This window comes from Molothrus aeneus, chromosome 2, assembly GCF_037042795.1.
Source record: "Molothrus aeneus isolate 106 chromosome 2, BPBGC_Maene_1.0, whole genome shotgun sequence".
Classification (NCBI taxonomy): Eukaryota; Metazoa; Chordata; class Aves; order Passeriformes; family Icteridae; genus Molothrus; species Molothrus aeneus.
The window spans coordinates 76,137,317-76,165,295 of NC_089647.1; the positions used below are offsets into that span (position 1 = coordinate 76,137,317).

At 38.2% G+C, this 27,979-nt stretch overlaps 2 protein-coding genes across 2 annotated transcripts in view; one reads left to right on the top strand and one right to left on the bottom strand.

Annotated features, from left to right (window-relative positions):
- The window catches only part of DNAJC3 (DnaJ heat shock protein family (Hsp40) member C3), a 29,961-nt gene extending 17,860 nt beyond the window's left edge, over window positions 1-12,101 (top strand). The window contains exons 7-12 of the mRNA XM_066545113.1: window positions 962-1,081; window positions 2,860-2,965; window positions 3,061-3,181; window positions 6,945-7,077; window positions 7,828-7,976; window positions 8,410-12,101. Of these exons, the coding sequence (XP_066401210.1) occupies window positions 962-1,081; window positions 2,860-2,965; window positions 3,061-3,181; window positions 6,945-7,077; window positions 7,828-7,976; window positions 8,410-8,567 (787 nt within the window). The 3' untranslated portion in view covers window positions 8,568-12,101. The remainder of the gene's footprint in view (window positions 1-961; window positions 1,082-2,859; window positions 2,966-3,060; window positions 3,182-6,944; window positions 7,078-7,827; window positions 7,977-8,409) is intronic.
- Window positions 12,102-14,553: 2,452 nt separating this feature from the next.
- Window positions 14,554-27,979, bottom strand: part of UGGT2 (UDP-glucose glycoprotein glucosyltransferase 2) — a 75,145-nt gene continuing 61,719 nt past the window's right edge. Inside the window, exons 31-39 of the mRNA XM_066545114.1 lie at window positions 26,625-26,710; window positions 23,731-23,829; window positions 22,490-22,574; window positions 21,855-22,037; window positions 20,473-20,633; window positions 20,078-20,192; window positions 17,418-17,534; window positions 16,307-16,451; window positions 14,554-15,367 (exon numbers count right to left, since the gene is read on the bottom strand). Coding sequence (XP_066401211.1) covers window positions 15,345-15,367; window positions 16,307-16,451; window positions 17,418-17,534; window positions 20,078-20,192; window positions 20,473-20,633; window positions 21,855-22,037; window positions 22,490-22,574; window positions 23,731-23,829; window positions 26,625-26,710 — 1,014 coding nt within the window. The 3' untranslated portion in view covers window positions 14,554-15,344. The remainder of the gene's footprint in view (window positions 15,368-16,306; window positions 16,452-17,417; window positions 17,535-20,077; window positions 20,193-20,472; window positions 20,634-21,854; window positions 22,038-22,489; window positions 22,575-23,730; window positions 23,830-26,624; window positions 26,711-27,979) is intronic.

The window sequence follows — 27,979 nt, forward strand, 5'->3', positions numbered from 1 at the left end:
TTGCCCAGTGATTTCAAGGGTAGGTGGTATTTAAAAGCACGATTGAGGACGCTGTTGAAGAACAGAACAGAATCAGAAAGAAAGGGATAAGCCTCTTTCCTTTATTCTTATCTGATACCATTAATTTTTGCATCATGAGAAATGCTGAGAAAGAGTTCTATAGCTCTTGAACTTGCTGGGTGCTATCTATTGTCCTTCCCTTAGTTTCTTCCTCTTAAAGGCCTAATTCTTTTCCAATTGTAAGATATTTTTGTCTGTGCTTAGGAACAAAATAAGATTTTGTAATCTCTTCCTGAAATTGACATAGTGGTTGTGCTATGGTGACTCTGTGGGATCCATAACATTTATTCCTTCATATGACTGCATTCTGGAGGTTTTTTGAGTTTTTTTAGACTTTGGACTATTTTGACACACATTTTCCCTAATCAGAGTCTGATTAAACATTCTTCATGGTGAAACATCAGCCTCAGGCTTGGCTGAGATTCCATCAAGGAGGTTTGTGTCTTAGTTGAGCTTTCTCTTTCAAACGACACAAAATACACTTGAATGTAGGAATTTTGTAATATATCTGAGTTACAATTGATGGTAATTTTCCTATCTATTCATCTGATAACTGCTGAATATAATTTCTTTCATAGAGTGCCTTTTTCTTCAAAGGTACTCTTCAGCTCTTTAGTCAGTTATTAGTGTAGCATTTACTCTTTTGTGTGTTTGACAATACAAAAGAATTAAAACCAAATCCAGATAAGTATCCCTGTACATTTTGGAAGACTCTTTTTGGTCTTACTTTATATTAATATTTGGATGAAGGGAGAGATCTGTGAAAGAACTCAAGTGTTACTCTGAACAGTTTATAAATGCTGCATTATGTCTCCTGGTAAAATTTCATAGTATGTGGTGACCTAGGTGTGTTGTTTTGTGTTTTTTTTTTTCCCACTTCTCCTTACCTCTCTGTGAAAAGTGAGGTCCGGGAGTGTCTGAAATTGGACCAAGACCATAAGCAATGCTTCTCTCTCTATAAGCAAGTGAAGAAACTCAATAAGCAGATCGAGTCAGCAGAGGAATTCATCAGAGAAGGCAGGTAAGTATTCACTGCTATATAAAGGAAAAAAAAAATAGAAAAAACCCACAATTGAGGCACCAACTTACTGATTGAGGAGCTGATTAAAGTGATGCTTTTTGCCTCTGTCAGTTGAAGTGGGTACTGAGCAGAGCTCTCAAATTACAATTAAAATAAATATTGACTTGCATAGCAACTATTCTATTCTGATTCCTTCTGATGCCACTGTGTCCCTTTTGCATACTTAGCTTCTTTCTGCAGCAGGTAGTAAGACAAACATAGGGATGGGAGTTTTCAGCTCTCATATATTATTACTCAGCACTGATGGGAACCCCACCTGAGCACTGGGCTCCCCAGTGCAGGAGAGATGAAACTACTGATAAAGTCCAGTGAAGTTCCACTAAGATTGGAGGTGAGGAGCATCTCTCTTCTGCAAGGAAAGGCTGGGGTGGCTGAGAGTGTTTGCCCTGAGACTTCTCTGCTACAGGGTGATTTCATCAATTTATCTGAAAGGAGGGTGCAAAGAGGGTGGAGCCAGGCTCTGCTCGGTGGTGTTCTGTGATGGGATCAGGCCAATGGGTGCAAACTGAAACATGAAATTCCCTTGAAACATTAGGATATGCTTTTTACACTGCCTCATTTCCACTGGTGCAGGTTGTCCAGGGGGGTTATGGAGTCTCCCCACTTGAGTGTTATACAAAAGCATTTTGGACACAGTTGTAGGCAGATTTCTGGAGGTGGCCCTGTGTGGGCAATGGGGTTAGATGAGAAGATTTCTAAGAGTTCCTTCCAACTTCAGCTATTCTGTGATGAAAGCACCATATCTTAAGACTAAAACCACTTAGTAACTCTGCAGTGCCTTGATGGCAGAAGTGGTTCTGACTGATGAGCTTTTTTTCTTTCATGCACCCTGTTCGATGATAGACAGTGCCTCCATATTCTTGTAGTTCTTGCTTTACTTCAATTTTGTGTTCCCAAGCACATGACATCCAGCTGTAAGGACCCTGAACAAATCACTAGATATTGTCAAGGTGGCTTTTTAAAATGAAGTACATCAGGAGTGTGAATAAGCAGAACTGATGCCAGTTTTATTAAGCCAGAATTTGGACTCTTTTCACTTATTTAATACAGCATCAGCGAAGTTTCAGGGAGTCTGAGAGCTTGCGTTTCTCTAACTTGTAGCAACCCGTGAATTCAGTCTCACTCTTGTATTTTTAGGTAAATGTTCTAATCTGTTTCTCACTCAAACCATGTAACTTTAGCATTTTCAGGCCTTCACAGCAAAATAACACTTGACTGTGTGACTTGTGAAAAGAAAAGGAGAAAACATCTGCTTGATTAAAACTGGCATAAGGAGCTTTTTTGTTCCTCTGTGAATAGCTACCTTTTGTAGTGTGCAGATAGTCTGGACTCTTACTCTGAGCACAGAACTGAGTCCATCTCAGGTATCAGTGGGGGAGATGCTTATTTTGAAGTGGAGTGTCATGTTGGACAGGAGGCAAATCTGGAGACCCTTGGCTGTGCATTGTGAAGGATTGCTGTTGTTACCTTGTGCATAACCTCAGTAGGCCTAGTGCCTGCTCTTCTGTCTCTCAGCACAGAGAAGGGAATGGGAATGTAATTCTTGAAGTGCCTGCAAGTTTTCTTTACACTGTTGTTTCACACCTCAACTTTAAGGCTATTGAAGGGAAGGTCCTTTGGTAGATGGATGGGAGAATCTGTGAATTTTAAGAATTTTAAAATGCAACACCCTGAGATAGTGATTACATTTCATGATATTACGCTTTATGTTTAAACAGGTATGAAGATGCTATCAGTAAATATGAGTCTGTAATGAAAACTGAGCCAGAAGTCCCAGTTTATTCTACTCGTGCCAAAGAAAGGATCTGTCACTGCTTATCAAAGGTAATTCTGCTTATCTCCCTCTAAATGTCTTCAAGATAAACATGAAACAAAACTTCCACAACTACATGAGTTTGGTTTTACTTTTGCCTCTCTAGAATCAGCAGGCTACAGAAGCCATCAAACTTTGTTCAGAAGTTCTGCAGCTGGAGCCAACCAATGTGAATGCCCTGAAAGACAGAGCAGAAGCTTATTTGCTAGAAGACATGTATGAAGAAGGTACACTTTTATGCCATTGGCACATGCTTAATGTATATGTTTAAAATGTAGTCAGTGTTTCAAAGGCTTTTTTTTAACATGCACTTTGATTCTACACCATGTTATCCTTAATTATCCCTGGTAGTTGCAGATTTACAAAACTACTTGGTGGTAATTTTGCCTTGATTAGTGTAAGTGGAATGTACTTGTTTCATCTACAGCAGAGTTGTCTTTACAACAGTGGACTGTGTTCAGGATGTTTTATGAGACTGTGCAGATTACTCAACTCAGAGATGTTTTATATAATCAGCAGTGTCAGAGAATTGCATTTAGGTAAAAGGTGATTAGAGTTAGGGTAATGTAAATCCATTTTAGGAGTTCCATTTTCATGTCTTGAGATGGCAGCATGAAATAATACTATTCTCTTCCCTAGCATGTGCTGAGGGCAGAAGAAGGTAACAGCCATTGCTTCTCCTTCCATGGATCTCTGTAGTCTTGCTCAGAGAGTAAATTGATTCCATTCCTGAGGCTGCATTTTCCATATGGAGTTTCTGTACAATGCATCCTATTACATGGAGTGATAGAAATGACCTCTAAGATTATCAAGTCCAACCATTAACCCAGCACTGCCAAGTGCACCACTAAACCATGGTGTCTCCAAGTGCCGTATCTGCATCACTTTTCAATACCTCCAGGGAGGGTGGCTCAAACTGTAGCGAATGGGAAGAAAGAAAAGTTTTTTAACAAGGTTCTGCACAAATGCAGATAGCCAACCTGGTCTTGTGCTGGGGCAAATTGCCTCCCTGTTACAGGATATAAGGAAACAGAGCACATACCTGGGGTCTGGGAGAGCATATTTCCTGTGCTGGTGCATGCTGGGCTTGGCCTAGCCTGGTTCCAAGTGAAGAACCATGCTAGAGCAGAACTGTGCTTCTCCAGATTGTGTAACATCTCCTGTGCCTTCCCCCTGCCCTTGACAGCAGTGAGGTGGATGTAGTTATACTCTGCCTTCCAGCAGAGCCTCCATCAACAGCATTGCAGCCCATTACTGTTCATCTGCCTGGAGGTGTCTTCATTTATCTTTTGATGGCTGGTTTCTCTTTGCCATAGAGAACACCACAGCAATTAAAATTGTACTTTCATATTTAAAGGGGCAAAATGATTCTCATTCTTCCCTCAAAAATATTTTCAAGCTGGAGGCACCTATTTTCCTGTTAAAGGTAGGAAATTTCAAAGTAGTTGTAATTCAGAACTTTGAAGGTGATTATTGTTAAGTGTTCAAGATGCAGTTCACTTTGTATAGCTGTGTTTATGAGATGGTTTTAATTACTTCATAATCACATGGGATCCAGGGCTTGTCTATGGAGACAGATGTTTAATGACTCCATTTCTGGCATACCTCATAAGTACAGGAGTCTATCTGTCTAGAGCACAAGTTTTGTCAAAAAAGGAAAAACCTGCCTTGCTGTTTCAAAATTGGTCAAAACATGCTAACTTTTGTTTTCTTTTTTTCCTCTCCCTACTTTACTACTGTAGAGGTTTCAGTAAGAGCATAAAGTGGTTCTGTTATTTCTCTAACAGTCTTGGCATGGATGTAGGTTGTCTGCAGTTACTCATATTTGATGGGAAATTGGCCATCATTCCACATACAGAATTAATCTGTCACCATTTGAAAAACTCAGGCAAGATACCAAAGCCAGCAAAGTTGTTTAGAGATACAATATGATTACCTTTTGAGAGATCATGAAGATTCTTGTATTGAAATAATGAGAGTTAGATTTGACTGAAGTATTTAAACTGAAAGTGACATTGGAAAAGAGTTGTTCCTTTCATGTCATGGAGCAGGATGAAAGGAAGTTTCCTGAAATAGCAGGCCAGTAAGAAGCAGCAGTGACTCTTCTGTTTGCTTGTGAGGTACTACTGCTTTTAGAAATAGTGACTGAAAAGAATTGATTAAATATCTCAGTTGACATACCAGGAATTAGTAATAAGTCTCCTGGCTTTATAGCAAACTTCTTGTGGTCATGAAGTTGCCATCCTTTTCCACCTGCTTCCAACCTTCACCCCTCAGATGGAGAGAGCAGTTAGCTCTCTCAAAGAGGAAAATCCCTACGCTGAAGTGTACCATCAAAATTAAAGAGGGAAGGGGCAATGTGTACTTGCAGAGTGTGCTGGATGCATTCCTTCTGCAGTGTGCAGCACTGAAACACCTTCCCCTGTGCTTAATGCTTGCAGTCCTTAAATAAGGAAGTTGATTAAGAAAAAAAGAAGAGCAATCTAATACTGTCATGGCAGGTAGTTGACCCCTGAGCAGGTTTCCACGATGGTGCTGTAGGTGATGTGGTGCTCAGTGAGGCTGAGCAATCTAAGCTGCATTTGGCAGGACATTCTCCTAGCTCCTCCTAGTATTACCTGAAGCAGATGAAGTTCAGTGGGGCTTAACATTATTGGTGTAATAAAGCAGCATAATGAAATCGCTGCATTTTCACTGCTTTTATTAGTTTTGATAGCATATATTCAGCACAGATATTAGTGCACACTCCTGTTTTGGGTTTTTTTTTTTTAATGACTGGACAAGTTATTAAAAATACAAGTAGAAGCCAGAATGCTTTAAGCAGCAAAGGCAGTGTCCTGTGATGTGAAAATAAATAGAAATTTCGTTTGATTTGTAGTAGCCTAGGAAATTGTTTGGGCCCTGGCAATACTTTTTGGAGGGGTTTTTTTTCAGTAACTGAAACAAGATTGCAGTGGTATCAGATGTCTGGGTAATACAAATTCATTAGCACTTCCTGCTGTCTTGCTCAGAAACAGTGAAAAACAAATGTAACACCTGCTGAGAAATAGCATCTGCTTGGAAATAATCTGATGCAAGTACTTTGTCTAACTTGAGAAACTTAAGAGACTTGGATCTGCGAATGAGAGCTTGAGGATTATTGTAACAGTGAAAGAAGAGCAGTCTTATTAAAGACTTCAGCTTGCTTCCCTTGATAAATTTTGATATTGAAGAATATATCAACTTGGTGTCTTAAGCACTTGCAATAATACTAGAATTTACTTAAAGAAGTGTAGACCTCAAATTTCTTAAAAATTGTCGTCTCTTCCTTTCATTCCTGAGAAATGAAACTCTTGATATAAAAGTGAGAGCATGCCTTTGGGAAAAAAGACCCTAAAATATAACTTTGCATATTATGCATGCAGAGGTGTAAAAAGCCAATATTTGCCTTTTGCTAACAATATGAACTTACTGGTAGTCTGAAATCTGTCTTTATAGTCACTAAAGAGGAAGAGACTTTCTATTGTGTTGATTGAGTGCAGACTGGGGGAGAAAAATGAATATTCATTTAAGGACTCTGGTTAATTCATCCTTCAGTTGAACAACAATGTGGGACTAATGTGCAGTGAGCTTTTCAACTACTAATTGCTGAATCTTTCTTCTTGGTTTCTGTTTCTTCATCCCAGTCCAGGATACGCATTATGTTCATCCTTGTGGCTGTAGTAACGTCCAGAGAATGGTGTGACCTACATTGGTACCCTCCCTTCTTTTTCATTTCCCACAAGTGTGATGAACCTAAAGAAAGAAAATTACCTAATTAATGTGTGAAAGTGAATTTCCTCTATTCCATGATTTTCTAATTTAAGAAAAAACTCCCAAAACATGTAATGTTGAAAGTAAAGTTTTGCTGTTTCTGTATGACATAGCTTCAGTTTTGTTGAGTGGCTGAATTCTTTAACTGGAAGTTTGTAGAGTAGTGAAACCTTTTTTCATTGACTTTTTTTATAAAAGCTATTAAAGACTATGAGACTGCTCAAGCCAATAGTGAAAATGACCAACAGATTCGGGAAGGGCTGGAACGTGCCCAGAGAATGCTGAAGCAATCACAGAAGAGGGATTATTATAAAATCCTGGGAGTAAAAAGGTGAGATACTAATTCCAGATATGATGATGTGAAAGATGGTTATTTAAACCAGTACTTCTAGGGCTGATCACTTGAATTTGTTCTGCTGAGTGTTAATTTTTGTTCTGTATCTTGCTATCGTCACTCTTCTGCTGTACTAATTTTTAATGTTCAGCTTGTAAAATGGCATTTGTTTACAATTCCTTTAGAAAGAATGGAAAAACAGCAAGAAGAGAGGAAATAAATTCTTTGGGAAGAAATTCTTAGTATAGATGGCCCTGAGTCATATGGATGAGTTGGGGAAGAAATGAAGACTGGCAAGAATTAATAAAAGTAACAAAAATTGTGGCAGATAGTGTGATAGATCTGGAAGGACTGACTGAACAACTTCCCTTGATAATGAGGAGCAAGCAAAGTTCTGAACTAGTATTGGTCGTCCTTCCAGTTGGGAACTAATTTGATCTGTTTTTTGTTATTCATCTGATGGCAAATTCCTCAGACTGAGAACTATATTCTGCAGTCACTGGCAGTAGCATCTTTCCAAGAGAAGTATATGGGTGGTGAATGAGAGAGTGAGGAATCTTTGCTTAAGGTTGCAGCTTGCTTCCTTTGTTTTGTGTAAAGAGTCCTCAATGCCACTTGCAGAAGGTTAACAGCACCTCATAACTTTCCCGATGCCCTTAATTGGTGTCTCAGTGTTTATTTTAAACTTCATTAGTGTGGCATTTGGGCAATCAGAAAATGAAGTTATCTGTAATTTTATTCATCTAGAAATGCTCGAAAGCAAGAAATCATAAAAGCTTACAGAAAGCTGGCATCCCAGTGGCACCCTGATAACTTCCAGAGTGAGGAAGAAAAAAAGAAAGCAGAGAAGAAATTCATTGATATTGCAGCTGCTAAAGAAGTCCTCACTGACCCAGGTAATGATGCAGTGGCTTCTTATTTTAGTTACTTTTTTTACATCAAGGTCAAAACAAACATGTAAGTCATAATAAGCATTTCAGCTTCCCTTTTTCCCTTTCTGCCCTTACCCATCTTGAGAAAGCAGTACACTAACACTTGTATCAAGTCTGTTGCATGAAGTCAGATGTAATCTGTACTTATTGTGACTCAATGACTTTTGTTAAAAGTCAAATAGAAATTATATTTTGAAGGTGTCTTCTAGGGAATAACGTCTTATAGAGGTTTCTAGGATTGACCAACTCTGGATATACTTATGTCAAGGATATGTGTGTCTCCTTCTGCTTCAAGTGCTATTGCAAACTGCATTTAGATTATAGCAGCAGCTGAAGTACTCTGAGGAAGCCTTGTTATTACTGTGCCATGATTCCACCTTGGTTTTGTTTCCTCCAGAAATGAGGCGGAAGTTTGATGCGGGAGAGGACCCGTTGGATGCAGAGAGTCAGCAGGGCGGCAACAACCCTTTCCACAGGAGCTGGAACACGTGGCAAGGATTCAACCCCTTTGGTTCTGGAGGAGGACCATTTACATTCAAATTTCACTTCAGTTAGAGCCAAGACTGTTTCTGGGTGGCTGCTGCTGTTTTTTACTTAATTCATTGAAAAATAAAAAGTCTCTCAGTTCAAGACCCAAAATCTTAATTTCTATAATGTTGTCCTTAACCCAGAGTCTTACTGCACTAGAAGAAAGCTCCTTTTTTCTTTTGTTGGGTTTGATTTGTGATGAGCTTGACAAGCTCACACTGATGGGGGTTGTGCTGCCTATGTATTTGCTGTGGACATGCAGGACACGTTTATTCCTATGGATGGAAAAAACAGTAAGATGCTACTTAGGACAACACTTTAAATTTAGAATTCAAGTATATGCTTAAAGATAAAAATGCATGTAAATATTTTTGTGGATTGGGGCCTAATAAACATGGCAAGGGTAGTTACAGTAGTCTCTACGTTAACAAACTGTTGGTTGCGCTCAGCAGAATGATCCATCTCCCAGTATTTTTCAGAGGAAACCCAAGTGGCCACCTGCTGGATTGGTGATGGAAGTGCCAGGGGTGGGGAAGAGGCTGCGCACTGAACCAGTCCCAACAATTGCTCTGGACAAAGAGTGGTTGGGGGTATCTGTAGCTGAAATACTGCTCACTTTGTTGTTCACTAACCTGAAATTAATTGGGGTGACTTCCTTGGTGGAATTGTCAGCAGTGAGGTGGGGATGGGGGGAAAGACTTGATTTTCAGAACGCTTCTTTTCTTAATGTGATTTTTGGGTGTTTGTTTAGGTATCATTTTTGAGTAGTTTGCACTTCAACAAAACATCTGCTTCAAATTTGAGCAGAAAATTTGATGTGACATTTCCCTGACTCTGCAGCAATTTGTTGGTTTTGTAGATAAAGTCAGAACTGAGACAGGTTGTGATGTGAGTGTACTGCAGGAATGTGATATTAACTCCAGCCTTACCATGCAATGCAACTTCAATTCTGCTGGATGATGCAACAGAGAGTTAGTACTACATGAAATTGTAGTAATTTTATGTTTCATGTAATAGCATCGGTACTGCAGAGACAGCTGTGGGCAAAAAGAGGGACTCACTTCCCACTAGCCAAAAGTCTGTTTCTAATTTTTTTCTATATGCACATACTTAAAATGGGTTTGGTGTAGTTGTTGGAGTTGTGTGAATGCGCTGTGTGGTGTTACCAGGGCTGCAGCTGGTAGGAGTGAGGAGTCTTCTCGTTCTGTAACTGCATCTGTCATAATTACTGACATAATTACTGAGTTTCATCAGCAGCCATTTTGTTGGAATGCAAGAATTACAGTTCATCAGTGTTCTCTTGATTGGATTTTAACTCGAAAACAATAATCAGTTGATAGAAGTCTTCTCTTGCTTCAACTCCTGGCACTTGAAAACCTAAGCAGCCTCAGTAAAACAAATGAAATTAGCAAATAAGGCCTTCAGTCTGAAAGAGAGGGGTTTCTTACTGTAGATGAAGTTGCTGTTGAAGTAGAACCCTTGGCTCCTGCCTCAAGTACTTCACCAATATAATTGTGAGGCCATGCAGCTTTGTAAAATGTTTTTCAACAGCACTTTAAAGGTCAGTGTTCACAAATTTATCTTCAAACTGAGGAGGTTGTGTGGTGATTTCTAATGGTTTATGGTACAAAACCACCACAGCAGCCTCTTAAACTCCAGTGTTGGATGTTCAGTAAGTTGAATGACTTTCTACAAGTTCAACTTGTGCTTGTGACCTGTTGGAAATATTTTGGCTCGAAGTGTTGGAGATGCTCAGGGCTGTTGAGAGTGCTCAAGGCTGGCACAGCTCTCAGGGGCTGGGGCTCCGACATAAGAACTGCCTGCACAGTGAGGAGCCTGCTGCCCCGTGGGCTTGGCCTCTGTGCACCTGCTGCTTGCTGGCAGTACCTAAGGTTGGGCAGGTAGCTGTGGGGGGCAGCTGTCCGTGTCCTCCTGCGGCTCTTGTCAGCCCTCCGCCCTGAGGGGTGAGCTCCACCCAGGTGTGCTAGCCCTGGGTTGTGTGTGAGCCATTGGAACACTTGTGTATTGCCTTGCTCTCTCCAGCAGGGGCTGCTTGCAAATGAGTATTGAATGAGCAGCGTGAGCGATGTGCCCGATTGCGTGCATGCAGGAGTGGCGGGGCTGTGCGAAGTCACAGTAAAGACTACAGACAGCTGTGCTTGTGTGCCAGGGGACTGCTGGAAATAAGTTCTCTTTCAAAGGACTGCCCTTGTGCAGCTTTAAAAGCTCGAGCTGAGAGAATTGTTTCCTGAGGTTTCTTTTTTTTTTTTTTTGTATAGAGAAGGAATAAGATGTTCCCTCATGAGTAAATTCTTCATACTAGGCACTGATGTTGGAGCAGTGTGGGTTTGTTTCTCGGAGGCAGCGGGACAGAGACAAACAAAAAAGGACAGTGTGCATTTTGAAAATGAATGAATGGAAATGGGAAAATTACATTTTAAGAACAAAAAAGCTTGAATGTAGTCAGTAGAAGAAGATGATTGATGCATGATTGCTGTTCATAGATTCCTTTTGTTGGAAGACAGGTTCTTGGAAACAATAGCAAAACGCAACAGCGGAGAACAAGGCTTTCTAGTATTGAGCAGCTGCTGTGCACAAGAAGTGTTACCACCCCGGTGCTGTTTTGAAGGGCATTGAAGTATTCTGGGAAACCAGACCAAGTTGTGTTTAAAAGAAACCATTTATGTTGCAAGGCTCTCCAGCTCTGGCGCTGCATTTCCTGATGTGACTCTGGCAAATGAAGTGCTGGTCCCATGCTGAGTGTTAATGGTGCAGGCGACATGCAAGGAAGCTGAACTCGCCTTTTATTTATTCGTGGGTGTCTGTAGTGCAATAATGTTCAGTAGCTGAACATTGAAGTAAATGTCCCGGTAGTTTGTCAACCCTGAGATGTGCATGAAACATTGTTCCCATCATTGGCCTGTATGTAGATGCAAGCTTTCTCTGTGGAGTTCTTTCAGTTTTAATAAACTCGTTTCCAACTTGTTTTAAAATGAAGGTGGGGGGAGCATATTTTACCTGGTAAAATACTGATATGATAATTGATCAGTATTTTAAGAGATTTGAAGGGAATTACAAACTGAAGAGCTCAAACTTGTGACATGTATTAGTTTAAACTTAAAAAAAAAAACAACAAACCTTAATGCTTGTTATCATTTCAGTTTTCAGACTGGTGTTTGGAACAAGAATTATTCTTCTGTTTAGGGCTGTGGTTTATAGGAGCTTTGCTGGAAACTAGCCAGGATAGCATAGCAGGTTAGTTATATTTAAAAGTGCCTTATTGTAAGGTATTGTTTGCTCTGTAATACACACTTTTATCCATAAAGCCGTAACAAAATAATTGGGAGAATAATTTTTTTTTGCCCTCAGCAAATTACTAAGTAGCAGTTTCATGTTTTAAGAAGGGTAAGTAAAGTTAGCCAGAGATTTATCAAATGTTTCAAATTATAAAATGTCTTTATATGGAATCATAAATCTACAAAGCAAGAACTGTTTTTTCTAGAACTGTGGGAATTATTTTATGGTATTTTTCACAATAAAGATATTTATGATGACAAGAAAGCATAGCTGTGCATTTGTCTTCCCTTCTTTCCTCATGCTGCTCTTCAGGTTTGAAGCTGGAGCTGTGCAGGACTGCACAGGGCACTTCTGCAGGTGGGGGACAGGAAGAGGAGGAAGCAGCCACATTCTGTGTGGAAGAGAACCTTGTATAGAAGTTAACTGCAGCACCTGTAGAAGCTCTGTTGAGTGCTGATTTCACAGTGAGAACATCCAGCCCTTGGAATATCCCCAGGAAATGCTGGATTCCCCAGTGTTGGAACAGTAAGATTTGCCTGATAGGGTGCTGAGCCATCTTGCCTGGACTGTGCTTTTGCCAAAGAAGGCTGGACAAGGTGATTCTTGAGGTCCTTTCCAATCTGGTATCCTGTGATTCCATGAAATCTCAGACTGAAGGCAAGTACTTGATTCAGGGAAGGGGTTAAAAGGAACATTACCGAGAAATATTTTTAATACTAAATAAAGCTCTGGCTCGTCAACAATACTGCACTAATGCCTGGTTTGTTCATTTTCTGTTAAACTTACCACCTGATCTCAAGATCAAGACATAGAAAAGACACTGTCATAGGAATATAAATTGTAAAACCCTTTCATTTGAATAGTTCAAATATTCTTTTGCTTATTTCCTGAGTTGTGCCATGTTTTGGCAACACTCTAAAGCAGCATGTGTTTTCATCCCTTTCACAGGGCAGAGCACAAAGACTGGAAATAAAGAACAATCTCTCTCTGCACCTCTACATCTCACCTCACAGCAGATGCCTTGATTTGAACACTGCTATTGCTTCCCTGCAAAAACACTTTAGAGGAAAGGCAGTTGAGGACTTGCTGCCATTTTTTTCTTTGGCTCTATTAGCCACGTAGGGAATGGTAATTGTGTAATACAATATAAATGGTAATTGTGTAATACAAAAAGGAAGAGCAGAAAATAATCCATCTTTGTTTCTCCAGTGGAACCTTTTAATACTTTGTACAACATACACAATCCATGGATTTAGGATTAAGGCATGCTAATGACTCAAAGTGCTGCCTTAAAGAGAACCTTAAAAAGCAGTGAATATGTTTGTGGGACCTTTCTTATTTTATTTTATTATTATTTTATAAACCATTGTATATTTAAAAAAAAGCTTTCTTTGAAAGTAGTATTTTGCAGGGAAAAAAAACCAACTAGAACATTTTGTACAAATATAGAAAACACTAGAAAATAGCATGAAACCTTTTACATCTTCAAAATTATCTCCAGCAAATTACATTTATAAAATTATATTCTAATCATTTAGGCAATCTCAAGGAAATAGTATTTAAAGAACGATTTCTTTTTTTAAAGCCAGTAGAGATAAACCAATTTTAAAAAGAACAGGATGCTACAAAGAAAATGAACATGAAATCAGTGCATGAATTATCCACTTTTTATACTGCAGAACATGCTCACATAGATAATCATAATTAAAGAGACCTAAGGTTTCTTAAAAAACTTTTAACTTCTCTCCTAAAGCAAGTTTGCCAATATATGCTTCAAGCTTGGAATACCAAGGCAGATCCGTGTGAAATGCTGCTGCAGAGTCAGGCAGCAGCATGGAAGTATAAATCTGAAAAATATTTTGAAAATAAAATAAAATAATGCAGCAAACAGCTGAATAATGGTTTGGGGGTTTTTGTCCTCTGCTATGGCAAAACAGTTACTTCCTTGTTATGCAGGGAATTTTTAGTAATGGTGCATGATATCCCACAGTAATTAAGAAAACAAGCATAACAAAACAGCTCCTGCACTGAAATGGGTCAGACATCAAGGGAACTGACATTAGGCTTTACTGACTTTTGCTATTGGGTTGCACAGGAAATACTCCATTGGGTACTTCATAAAAAGGAAATCTCTCAACAGACATTTAAAAACCTGTATGTGACATGTTAGAACTGTTCAAAATACATAAAGGTAAAACCACAGAGAATACAAAGAGCTGTAAAAAATCTGCATGTCTCCCATTCCTTAGTAATATGGCTTGAAAAATATCAGCAACATGTGATTTTAAATACTCGCTCTTACAGTAAGAAATGGTAAGTAACCAACAGCTGAGGACAATGACAGTGGATACAAAATCTGCTTCATTTCTCTAATTGTTTATTCAGTTATTTGCTGCTATGGAAATAATGTGCAATCCTTGCTGATTCACCCACTTAGTGCTAATTACATGGTCTTGTGTAACTTCAAGCATTTAAACTGGAAGACTTCCTATAAGAAAGTGTGGTCTCATGCAATCCCATTTTGAAACTAGCACAGCCTGAACAATAGGGTGTGTATTTAAGGCACTAGGTTTCACTTTGAGACAAAAATTCCCCATTTTCAAGTATGTGTATTGTAAGAACTGTTCCCTGCAATTTTTGTGGGATCAAAATGTCAGTATCCCATTAAAGCAACAGTTTTGTGAGTACAGGTTTAGAAAATTACAGGAGACACCACTGATAGTCAAAAAATACTCATGTATTTTATTATTTTCAGTTATAAACAGAATGATGATAATCAAAAGTGAGTAGAAGCAGCTTTCAGGTACTGACCTTCTGATACAATGTATGCTGGTCAGAAAATCACCTCAACCAAAACCATAATGGAATTTTATCACACACTATTTAAGTGGCCAAAAGCAGCCTAAGAATCAAAAATTAGTTTTAAAAATCTCTAATAAGAGTGCAGAAATCCTGCATAATAAATGAAGACTGTCATTCCTTGCTTTAGCTTCCACGTGGAGTTATCTTTGTGTGGTCTAAATTAGACATCTTGTATTTTATGAAGTTATTTATTGTGACCACAGCATTTCTTGAATGACAAAACTATGGGCATATAATCAAAATTTCTGATATTTAAATACAGTAGCCTAATGCATGGAATATGCACAAAACAGTTTCCAAGTACATATTTAATGTGTGTGTCCTCCCCTGGACTGACAATGCTGAACACATCTTCCTTGATATTCCAAAGTCCTCTGGGCAAACTGTACTTTAGAGAAGGAAAAGAAAAACAAAGCCATTGGGAAAGCTGCTCCATACCACTTAAAAAACCCCAAACCCCCAAGTACCTGTGGATTTCTCATTTTTGTATTGCATTTAAAATGTTTTAAATAACACTTTAAGTTATGAAATATTTGACTTCACATTAAAGAATGCTGCAAATAGTGCCAATGTAACAGCTGTAAATTCTGTTCAGTCCTTCCCAGAAGACTCTGGAGCTGTCACCATTGCTGGTCACGGGCTGTGCTAAAGTTCATCGTGCTTGAGCCCTGGAGCCAAAGGGAAAAATACACAAAAGAGTTACACACAGACAGTGCCTGGGTTTGTAAGATGTGGAGAAAGCCTTTTACTTTCCATTTCCTGCTAATCAGTCTGTTCAGGAACATGAACTTCATTTTTGGAGCCTTGCTACAAGCTGACCAAAAGCTTTCACAAAGAATAAAACCCACTAAGAATTCTTTAAAAGGAAAAGTGAATTTGTTCCTCCACTAAAGACTTATAAATATTTATCTGCTCATTTTTTCTTCAACCTTGAGTGCTCAGATCATCTTTTCATTTTGTTTTACATTAGTCCAAGAAGTCAAGTCTTACTGGGAGTCCTGCATATGTGTTTGTGCCTTTTTTTTTTTTTGCTTTTGGGTTTTGTTTGTCTGGGGGCTTTCATGTTATTTAATTATTTAGTTGAAAAAAATTTTAGTTAAAAAAAAAAAAGCCAAACAAAACAACAACAACAAAAACCCGCAAACAAACAAAAAACCAAACCTTAACCCCAAACTAACTAAAATAGAATTTAGTGCAAAAAGGCTTGGATAGATAAACCTAGAGAGAGAGAGAGATGCAGAGGCAAATTAATACTCAGTCCCCAACTGCTTAACAGACATGAGCTTTAGTTTATCCAAGTGAAGTCTAAGCTAATGTGCTTTACTTAATATTTGTGGCCAAAATAATGTGACTGTTGGTTGTGCTTGAGGTGCAGGAACAGGACCACTGAGCTTTCCCTTAGATTCTGGCATGAAACAAGAGGGTTTGCTGTCAGTGTAACTCCTGTGGAAAGAAGCATCACACAACTATCAAACCCCACACCATTTCTCTACCAACATGGGAAATTACACAAATATAAGATTTGTACCTACTGACCCCAGTCTTAATTTCAACTAGACTGATATTTTATTTTTAAAAGCTAACAGCTGAATATGCATCTAAATTACCTTTTTGAAATAATGATGTTAGATTTTTCTTCTCTCTTTCAATTTGCTGTATTAAGTTTCGGATCTCAGAGTCATAATCGACCCATTCAGGGACTATCCGAGCAGCAGCCTTTAGTTTTGGTTCTTTGGTTTGGGGGTTGTTGCACTGAAAGTTTAAAACATATTAGATGTAAACAAAGCCAATGTGAAAATAACACCTTTTCAGAGAATTTAGCTCAAATGAATTGTAAATACTTTTCTTTTTGCTGACTGTCAGCATAGCACAGACGTGGCTGGCACAACACTACTAAAATTTAGACAAAGTTGCCCAGGAGATGCAAGATTGACATTGGCACATTGAAACTGAACCTGATGTGGGTTTTGAACAGAGAGCACCTGTCTTCAAAGCACAAACAAACTCATTCTAACAACTGTAAAGACACAAAGAAAACTATTTGCATACTGAAAAATCACACCAAGTTCCAACTGTCAGTTTTCCTTTCAAATTATAGCTAAAGCATCAGAAATAGTGTATGTGTGTTGTCAAAAAATCTAAATGGGGGAAAAATGGGATGGGGATAATAATGACAGGAAAAAGATTTTTGTCTCTTTCTATTCCCAAAGAAAGAAACTTTCTTCTTCCTAAACATGGATAGTGTCCTGAGCATTATGCTTTTAAAACTTTGCTTTATCTCCTGTTTATAGCAATGAAACAGACCAAGAAAACCATGACAATGTTAAGGTTTTGGAGGAACCTTCTTTGTGGGGAGAACAAGAGCAGCCCATAGTGCCCAGACAGGTAACAGCACTTTGTCACAGTTCCAGTAACTTGGCTGACTATGGAAAAATTATAAGGAAAATACATGTATGGGCATGAAAAGCCTCAATCCCATCTGGTTAAGAGATAACACTGATTTTTTTGGTACAGTTTTCAGCTTTAATGTAAGCAGATTTGGTAGAGAGCAAGTGGGAGAGGTCTCTGGAGAAAATGTTTCAGGGGAAGGGATGGAATGTTGCAGTGCCTTCCAGCAAGGCTGGCTTCATGACATGAAACACATTCAACCTGAAATGCCCCAGAAATCACAGCAAAATTTTTCATCTGTACAACTCATCTAAGTCAGGATCAACTCACCAGGTCTATTGTTTTAGCCTTTTTCTTGGATTTATCATCACACCAGGTTTCACACCAAAGCCACTCCTGAGGGAGAGACTTAATGGCTACTTGATGAATCATATTATTGGGAAGATCCTGTACAAATTTTGTAAAATCATAAATTAGCATTGAATAGAAACCAGCTTTCCATTCCTTGAAAAAAAAACAACCCAGACTCAAAAAACATCTAATACAGGATTATGCCACTACTCTGAATTGAGCTGACTTCTAGGAAAATGGATTCCAGAAACGAGCTTGAGAAGGAAAAGCTTTAAACTGCTATTCTGGCTCAGTTCCTTACTTTACTTCTACGGTTTTTTTTTTTTTTTTGACCTTTATTACATAGTCAGGAAATCTTGTAATGAAAACTCTGGGCCAAGATCTGGCTGAATGCAGAGAACAGCATTCATAAATGAGAAACTCCTCAGGCAGGTTTCAGGCTGGCTGCTCCTGCTCTGGCCAGAGCTGCAAAGAGCAGGGACAGTAACAGGCACATCCATTGGTAAGCACCCTCACGTGTGCAACCCTTACATTAGATTTCAGAATAAATGTCAGCACTCAAGTGTTAGTCACATCTTATTTTGCCAAGTCACACTGCTAAATGTGACAGAATAAAATGGCACATATTGCTGCATTATGAAAGATGTATAATTTAACTGAAATACAGACATTGGTACCAAAGAATTACATCAAATTATATGGAGAGCCAAGACATTCAGCATTAATTGAAATGCTTTATTTTTTTTATAACTTATAATTTTTGGAATGTAGTTGATCACCATTTGGAATGGTTTACCACCATTTCAATTCCAAAAGAAGAGAGACTGGTTTTCTGTTGTGCCTTTCTGACTTTCTAAATGAAATCACAATTCCTGAATTACTGCAGTACTTTTAGAAGCTGTCAATTTAAAAATTGTTACATGCAGTAAAATGTAGAAAGTCAGCTGTTAGTTTCAGGATTTAAAGTAAATGAAAAAAAAAAAGAATAAATACAAAAACTGCTCTGTACAAAATTACTGTACTGGAAGTCTAGTTTTTATGATGTGTCATTTTTTCTCCCTAGGAGTTCTATACTTATTCTCCTTTGCAGTTAAAATCATCATTTCCCCTTCTATCTACTTCTCTTCTGTGGTTTAAGAACCTTAACTGCCACCCATGAAGATGGTACTGCTGGAAGATTAAGAGAGAGCTGGGATTGCTGCTTCTTTGAGAAGAGCAGTGAACACTCCAAACAGGTATTTAAAACAAAAATAGTAATAACAGACTTATAATGCATCCTCATCAGTAGATGAAAGCTCTCCAGGTCTCCAGTACATTGCACTGTGGTTTGTATTTCTAGGAGTATTGCTGTATTTTGTGTAAGAAGAAGCAATGAAGACAGCAAGTAGCTCCTATCAATATGGTCAAACCAGATTATTATGAAAATACTACTTTGAAATATTCACTTTCCAAAGTAATTCCAATTCCATTCTGCCAAGAGTTAGCTACCTTAACATCTGGTGCTTAAGTGGCTTTTGATTTGATCCAACAGGCTAATAGGAGATATATGCTATCATGTATTAAAGCTGTAATTGGAAATATAAGAATCTTAAAATGAGAAGATTTAATTTTTTGAGAACATTAGATAAAACCAATTTTCTGAAAACCAGCATTATGGTGAAAACCCTGCAACCTCTGACTCTTAAAAGGTCTTTCAGAAAGACACCTTGTGCATGTGGGTAAGACTGTGTTTGGAGAACACACAGCCCTATCACATCAGGACTCTGCATGGGTGATCAGAGCCAGGAATTCATTCTGTTGTCCAGAAAGATGTGAACTCTGACTGCTGCTGTTATTTCAGCCTTTTGCTCTTAACATACAGCTGAAGGCTGTGCCAGCTCCAGGTGTCCAGTCTAGTCTGAGTATTTAGTGTGGCTGTATTCCCACTTTTCTTTCCCCAGTATCATAAGAACTCCTATTTTCAATTTTTACTTTTATTTCTGGAGAAAAAAATGCAAGTGGTAATAATGTCTTTATGTAAGAGAGAAACCTGCTTTTAGAGCAGGGGTGTAGAAAAGCACTGAGCAATGTGGGCTTTGCTACCATAGGATCCTGTTGCTGCTAGGGGCAGGTAAAAATCTTCTGTGGTTAAGTAATTCCACAAGGGAAACACCAAAAGCAGGGACAATCTCAGTTATGAAGCCTTCTGAGGTTCACCCAAAGTGAGACAAACTCCAGCCACTCCAAGGTGACCATGTACAACAACCACCAGAGTGCATTTGCAGTTAACTTACAGAAGAAAATTGAATTTACATTAATGGAAAAAAAGAAGAAAAAGGAAAACAAGCTCTTGGTAAACACGAATATAATTACCATTATCAGAATATAGGGTTATCATCAGAAAAACATAAATGCACACAGAACAACTACAAATAAAGGTGAAAAGTTCTGTAATTGGGGTTATATCTCATTTTTAAATTAAAAAAAAATCAGCAGTTTTCTGAGCTGTGCTCATATGCACTCCTGAAAATAGCCTAAAACAGCAGTAAATGGCAAACAGCTTTGCAATTATGTAACATTTATGCTGAGATACAAGATATTCCATACATATTGAGAAAGATAAAGAAAATAAACCGAAAACTGCTCAAAACCATATATACCTGATCTAGATTTGACAGACTGTTTGGATCCTGACTAAGAGCCTGGTACTGGCCCCGAAGCCGGTCTCCAGCTGCAATCTTCCTGAACTTCTTCAGGTCCACAACATACAAGGCACTAAAAGGAATAAAAAACAAAATAGTAAGATTTCTGGGGGGTCACCCTCTTTTTGACAATAGTAATAAAAATAATGAGAAAATAAAACATGTTCCCATACTGAAGGGCTATTTTTCTTTATTAAGTGGCTGAAACCACCATAAAACAGTGAAATCCATATGTCATCGGAATTCCTGCCTTGACTGAGAATGGCTCTTGAATGGCTCAGTGATCAACACCAACACCCAGATTTCAATCCAGTTCCCAGAGTGCACAAGCAGTGTGTAAGGGCTTGTCCCACCTGATGTGGTATTTCCTCTTGCCCAGGTGTGAAGCCCAGTATCCCGATTTCCAGAAGCGGTACCCGTCCATCTCCCTGCGGCTGTCACAGAAAGGAGTGTAGCCATAGGGGGCTCCATTCAGGTCGAGGTCTCTGAGCTCTTTCAGGTCACTCCTCACAATCTAAACAAGAATAGACTTTACTACTGTTTCTGTGAGGGTAGGGATTGCAGCAGGCTTCACAATGTTTAACTTCTTTAAAAAAAGCTACAGACACTACATCAGTGGGGTATAAATAAACTATTCCACTGGGAGACAGTTACCAAATTATTGTTCCAAAAATTATTTATTATTTTTTATTATATTATTAACAGTGGCCATCTGTGTAACACATTTATTGAATAAGTTATATAAAACTGGCAATATTTTTTAAATTCACAGACCAGTGTTTCTGGTTGGCCAATACAAAATGCCTTAATTAAGAAACATAACTTTTGAAATCTACCAGTCATGTCCCTTCTAAAGAATCCTCCTTATTTGTTACCCACCTTGGGCATTCCAAAATTATTGCATCATTTGAAAAATCCTTGTATCTAATGGTAAAGTACTTTCAAAAAAGAGGTTTTAATGACATTTTACACATGTCCTTTATTTGTTAATCAATCCTTCTTCCATCAAACCCCACTTACGTAATTTATCAGTGGTAAAAAATGTTACAGCTATTTGGGAGCACAGAGAAGTCCTTACAGTAGTGAGGACAGACAATCAGTGTTCCCAGATGGTGTATCCAGATGAAATTGCAGGGAGTTGCAGTCTGCATTGCTACACCCAAGTTTAATTTATTCTTGAGCTTTGGAAAAGGACCAAAATACGTCAGAGTTTGTCTCAAGGTTTTTAATAACCTTGTAATAAACTCATCTGTGACAGCACTTTGTCTTTCAGTACCATTATACAACATTCATTCCTGAATGAAGTACTGCATGCAAATTTAAAACAGAGATAGGATTAATGTTGAAGAATTTCAGCCATCTAGAAGTTGTTCAAATGGTCCAAATCACCTCAGACACTGGCCATAGTGGAGAATTCCTCTCACAATCAGCCCAGAGAAGGAATCACTCCAATATGCTTTCAGTGAAATGCAGCTTTAAGATCACGCACATCTCTCCAGGTGCCTGTCTCTCCACACAGACAATTTAGGACAACTCTTAATGTCACACAACTGAAGACCAGTGAAATTCTTGCATCTACATTCTGCAACACCATTGGTTCTGTTTGTACAATTGCAACAGTCTTTCTTTGCAACAGAGACCAACATCTGAATAAAATGACCACAGAGAATGAAACTGGATCAATTTAAGCCCAAATTAATTCCTCATACAGTAATATGCCATTATATTTTCTTACCTGGTCAGCATCAACAAATATTATTTTATCCACAGCTAAAGGGAAAAGAACATCCAAGAAAAGAATTTTGTAACCCCAGATAATTCTTTGTTTTTCTGTCTGTTGATAAAGCCAGCGGGGCCACTTATACTGGACCAGCTCATACTTGAATCCATACTTTTTAGCCATGTGAGGAATTACATCCTGGAAGAACAAAAAGAAGAACAAAAATCCATCAGGTGCACATATATGAGACACACAAGGACTCAAAAGGAAAAGAAAGGAATGCTGCAAGGCAGCTGCAGCTGTGTTGGCCTTACTGACTATGTAATTTATTACTTAAAATGATCCCTTAGTTTTAGCAGTATCCTCAGCTAAACTGAGGGATAGAATAGACATTTCATTTCTATGATATAGAAATAGCCTTTCATGCAAGCTCTTGGAGACTATCAAAAGAGAATAAATTATTATAATGTATCACTGGGCTTCATGTCCCAGAAGAGGAGAGCCTTATACCTAACACTGCTATTTAATAGATTTAGGGATTATTTTCCACTGTGAAAATTTAATTTAAATTATATAATTAGTCAATTGCAATTCAAAAGAAATCACTTAAAATTTTAAAGAAAAAAAAAAGAGGAAGAATTTTCTCCTACCTTAAATGTTGGGGAGAGATAGTTTTTCAGAAACCAAAATTTAACTGGTGTTTTTGTATTGCGCAGGACAGAAAGCATCATTATTCTGTGGAAATATAAGTCTACAATAAACAAACAAATACAGACGTGTCATTAAATTTCAACTGCACTTACAAAGTACTAAAACTCTAAGTATAATTTCTTTAACCCAATTTAAGTAGAAATTTTTTATCTACTTCTAATTAAAAGCTTTAAAGAGCATGTGCTCAAAGGCACTTTGAGATGGCCTTATTTGATCCAGATTGGCTAAGCAACAGTAGAAGGAACAATTTCAAAAGTGGATCTATTAACATGTTTTATTCTAGGAGAGGTGACTGACTAAATCAGATAATGGTTAGTACCTTAAATATTAACTTGGCCACTGAAATAACTTACTTTAGAATCTACTGGTTGAGTTTAACAGGTTGCTTAAAAGAAAAAAAGCAAAGTTCGAGTCAGACCCTCTTCTGAAAACCCTTAATAACTGTAAGAATCCCTGTTTTGGGTTCAATTATTTTTCACTATCGTGCCCTTTGCTTGGTGTAAGCAGTGACTTACAGCCTTACAAGAAGTCAAGTCTGCCTTAAAATCAAGACATAATGAACTCGAAAATAAGACAAAGCAGCAAGTATGATGTTTAAGATTACTTTTTCTCCTTTAAAGTAAATGTGTCTTTCCCTTTATGAAGGTGGTTGCAAGTTGAAGGAAAGAACCACAGTGCTCCAACTTCAGATGACTCAGCCATCAAATCACCAGTGCTCAAATCAAAAAAGTAACACAGATGGTTGTGAAGAGATCAGGCAACACTGTAAGAATTCCTTAAAAGCACTCACTCCTTATTGAAAGGACTCTGAGATAAGTAAGGCCATATGTCCATGTAGTAAATCCACTTTGTATGAAACACAAATAGACACAACTCTAATGAAGTCACTTCTGTTGTGTCTGTATACAGAGAGGCTGAACTTCATCTTTTATGTTTGTACTTCATACATGAAAGACATTTTCTGTCTTCAAAGAATAATGGTATTTTTGAACATCTATACGTTGAATCATTTTGTTCTTAAAGATTAATTTAGTTCTCAGTGTATACAACTTTTCTCAGTTTTGAAAATTTATTATTTGGATGTTGTTTAAAAAGTCCGTTTCTTTAGGTTGCTTGGTTTTATTAAGAAAATGTGGAGTATTGCTATGAAATTCTTGCTTCCCTTTTTACCTTTCCTTACCTTAAAAAACGTTCATATAAATGGCCTGAAGCAACAGAAAAAATGTTAAGAATATCACTTTTCTTTTCCTTCTCATCGGCTGGAATTTCTTCTGAAAATCTAAGAATTATTATAAGTAATTATATAAAGTTAAAATTCTGCAGAAAAAAGGTCCTACTAAATTATCATTAAGCTCATAGAGAATCAAAAAAAAATACACAGAAGAAATACACATCCTGCAGTAAACAAATACACTTGGATTCTACTTCCACTGCACATGCCTTGGCTTACCCCAAAATACTCTCATAACTTTCAGAGGTCTGTGGTGATGGGATTCCCCAGTGTTTTTTGTAACACTTGTTGAATTCTTCTTCAGATTACTCTGATTCCTCTCCCTAGATGCTAACCTATGTATTTGAGGTATGTTGTACAGAGGTTTCTGTTTCTGCTGCACAGCATTCTTTGCTTGTTTTGAATACCAAAGTCTGCCAGGGATGTTTTTTTTTAATCAGCTGCCTTCCAGCACACAGAGGTAGGGGATGGTGGCTGCAGTCTCCCTCAGGCACTGCTTCACAGATCTCAGAACTGCAGAGCCAGATTGGTTACAGTTATCAAATGGTTATCAAGCCATTTGATACTGTTGGAAATTTACCTCAATAGTCTTTTTTGTGAGATGAGTCATTCCTCACACACTTAGACTGCATGAGTCACCCTATTACTTTTTCTTCTGGTTATATCCCTTTTAAAAGTATCCTTTAGAAAGTGTAAAAATAGGTATCCTCATAATCTTTAAGAGCAACTAAGACAAGTCTCAGATCTCCAATGTATTCAAAAGAATTCAGATCACTCCACTGATACAAAGCTGAAAGCTCAGAAATAGCTGAGAGGCTGCAATGTGTTTAAGTGGTGTGAATAATCTTTTGAGAAACCCACGTTCTATTCACTCAGGCATGGTGAAAGAGAGAGACATCAGTGGAGTGGCATTGTCAGCATGGTGTGGCATCTTCAAAGGAGACAGACAACCTCTCAAGCAGCACTGAACCCTCACAGGCTAAACAGACTGCAGTTCACAGGTCTAAGTAGTCTGTCTCCTTTCTTCCTGACTTTTTGTCCCATGTCTTATATTTAGTGATAGCAGGATTGAAAGAGTGTCAAGCTCTTTATAAAGCAGCCATCACATGTGAAAAGAGAAAATCAGGGTTTGATGCAAGAATCTTGAAAATATTGATTCTGCAAAGCTTTAGAGAAAGCAGAAATTTCCCAAAACTGCTGGGCTGACCTTTAAGGTCATGTGGGAAAAGTAGTCAGATAGAGAAGGGCAGCTCAGGTATGAAAGGGCTTGGGCAAAGTGGTATACACATCTCCCATGTTAGAGCACATGTGGGTTCCTGTAGTGAACAATGTGCTGGTGGATATTCTTTTCATTCTGGGATAACAAAAAGGAAGGGTATTTGACAGGATCCTAGATGGCAAAAGGCTGACAGCCTCAAATCATGCACCTGAGCCACAACCTTGAATCACTGGGAAGAGCAAATAAACTTCACTGCATGAGGGGCTTCCTTGGGCCAGCCAAGCTCAGAGCATGATGAATGCCACTGTGATAAAAGGCAAGACCTGGAAGGTTGAGAGATCTCTGGCCTTGTAACCTTCTCAGGGGGAGTCAAGATTTTGATGTCTGCACATACATCCTTTGACACAGCCAATTAGAAGTGGGAAGTTTGAAGTCAATGAAAAATTCCTTCAACTAACATCATTCTTCAGAGGAGGCACCTTTGTGCAGTAATGTGGATCCAGGGTGGAAGAAATTTTAGAGAGTTGTAGCATAGTAGTCTGGGAAGGTCTCTGAATCTAGTCAATATGGGTACAAATTGCAAAAGGGGAAATTTAGGTTAGATAGTAGGAAGGAATTCTTTAGTGTGAGGGTGGTTGGACATTGGAACAGGCTGCCCTGGGAGGCTGTGGCTGCCCCATCCCTGGCAGTGTTCAAGGCCAAGCTGGATGGTGCTCTGAACAAGCTGGTCTGGTGGGAGGTGCTCCTACCCATGGCAGGGGGTTTGAGACTGGATGATCTTCAAGGGTGCTCTACTCCTAACCCTTAACACACTGTGATTCTATTACACTGGAACAGTAAAATCATCTGTGGATAAATGGTGATAAACATAAAATCAGCAACAGACACTCAATATAATCTCAGGTCTGAAGGTACTTGTGGCACAAGAGGCTTCATCATGAGACATTTTAAAGCTGGAACAGAAGCCAGTCCTGGATCTACCAAGAGAGGTGTGTGTACAGGACTGACTGGAGCCAAGTGATTAGTAGATGAAGTAGAACTGCTGTGCCTTTTCCTTATTTTCTTTAGCAGTCTGTGACTGACAACCATTGCCTAAGCTACTGAAAACTGAATAAAGCCTTTTTTGAGTCTTGTTCAAAACAGCAAATTAGAAATACTACAAAGTTATTAGCCCCATGTGTAATGCTTGAGATACTTATTACAATTACTTAAAGAACACAAACTTTAAAGTAAAAGGTAAAACACTTGAGATTTCATAAATTATGTCCAGGAGCAGACAAGCAGCATTGATCTGCTTTTTGATGTTCAGTTTGACATACATGAGTACCACATAACCAGCTGAGATTTTCACATTGAGTCTGATTCCCTGCCACAACAAAATGAAAAAACAGCCAAAGGAAAAAATGAAGAGAAACTGGAAATACAAAGGATAGATTAAGAAGAGAATAAAAAAGGAGATTTACATGACATTATAGCTTATCTTTCCCCCTTTTTATTTACATTATAAGTCTCTAGGAGAGACTTTTTACACGTTTGTATCAGTATCAAGTAAGAAAATTTACTTGCTATGAGTAATAATAAACATGTCCTGGAACAGCTGAATTAGAATTAAGTTATGCATTACCTTGCAACTGATTCCACCTTTCCTTTTTTTCCTGTTGCTCCATCTGTAAGAAGCTCTTCATTCACTTTATCAGGCTTTTTCTGTACCTAGTCAATAAAATAAAGGCCTTTGTGCCAGTTGGGAAGGTAGTTGATAGTAATTACTACTTGTATTGTGATATCTCACTACGGTGTACTAACTGGCTAGAGCCACTAAGTATGGTGATTAATAAATCAACCAGCACATTTCAAGCCCTCTGCACATCTTCATCAAACAACAACTAAAAACGTGGTGAATTTTCTCTCATCTTCCTCCCTCACAAGTTTATGATCCAGCCACTAGCTGGAAGAAGGACAGCACATCACAATGGAAGTCACCTGAGAGGAAATTGTCATTTTCATAAGCCCTTCACAAATTTGTCACTGAAACATAAGCTCTTGCATCCAACTTAAGCAATTTCTGCTGTCTTATCCAGATGCTTGTAATGGCTCAAGATTAATTTCAATTTACCACCTCAATTTCCTTGATTAAAAGAAATCAAATTGCTTTTGAAAACCAAATAGCTTCTAAAACCCTGAATGTATGAATCTAATCATATTAATTTCACATGTTTATATTGTCAAGCTAACACAGATTTCTGTTGACACTGTCCTGAAGCCACATCCTACAGATCAGTGAAGTGATTCTAGAATTCAACTGAATGGCAGAGCTTACATATTCTAGTTATAAGCTTAATACACATACCACCTTTCACATAAAATAATATTCCTATTTTGGCACAAAATAGGAAAATTAGGCACCCTTTTACCCATTCTCTGTTGTTTAAAGACAGGCTCATCATGCTCCAGAGTCTTACATTTTCCCTGGCTTCTGGAAACTTTCAGGACTGGGGAAGAGAGTAATGTCTGGTGTTTTAAAATATTTATAAATATTTTAAAATATTTAAAATATATAGTGGGAAATATAATGTATTATGAGGATCTTTCTCCTCTGTAAGTGGTGCTTCATTAGCTGTTTTGATACATCTAATGAAAGTAATGTAATTTTGTTGACACAAATTTGGTCGCCTAGGGTAAAATTCAACACAACTGATTTTGACTTCCATTCTGGAATCTGGACTTTGTGTAAAATCTGTCCTCACTCACTGGAGAGAAATGGATGTCTCAAGAGGTCATTCTCTTGATTTAAATCCATATATGAGCAGGGATGAGCAGTCCTTTGGACTCTCTCCTGCTAAGCAGAAAGGGATTTAAGTCACAAAGACTACACACTTGGGCACCTCGAGCTAGATGAGATAAATGTTATCTATGTTTAACAGCTATTTAACAAATCTCCCACACAATTAGTATAACCTGATTGGATCAAATTAACTACAT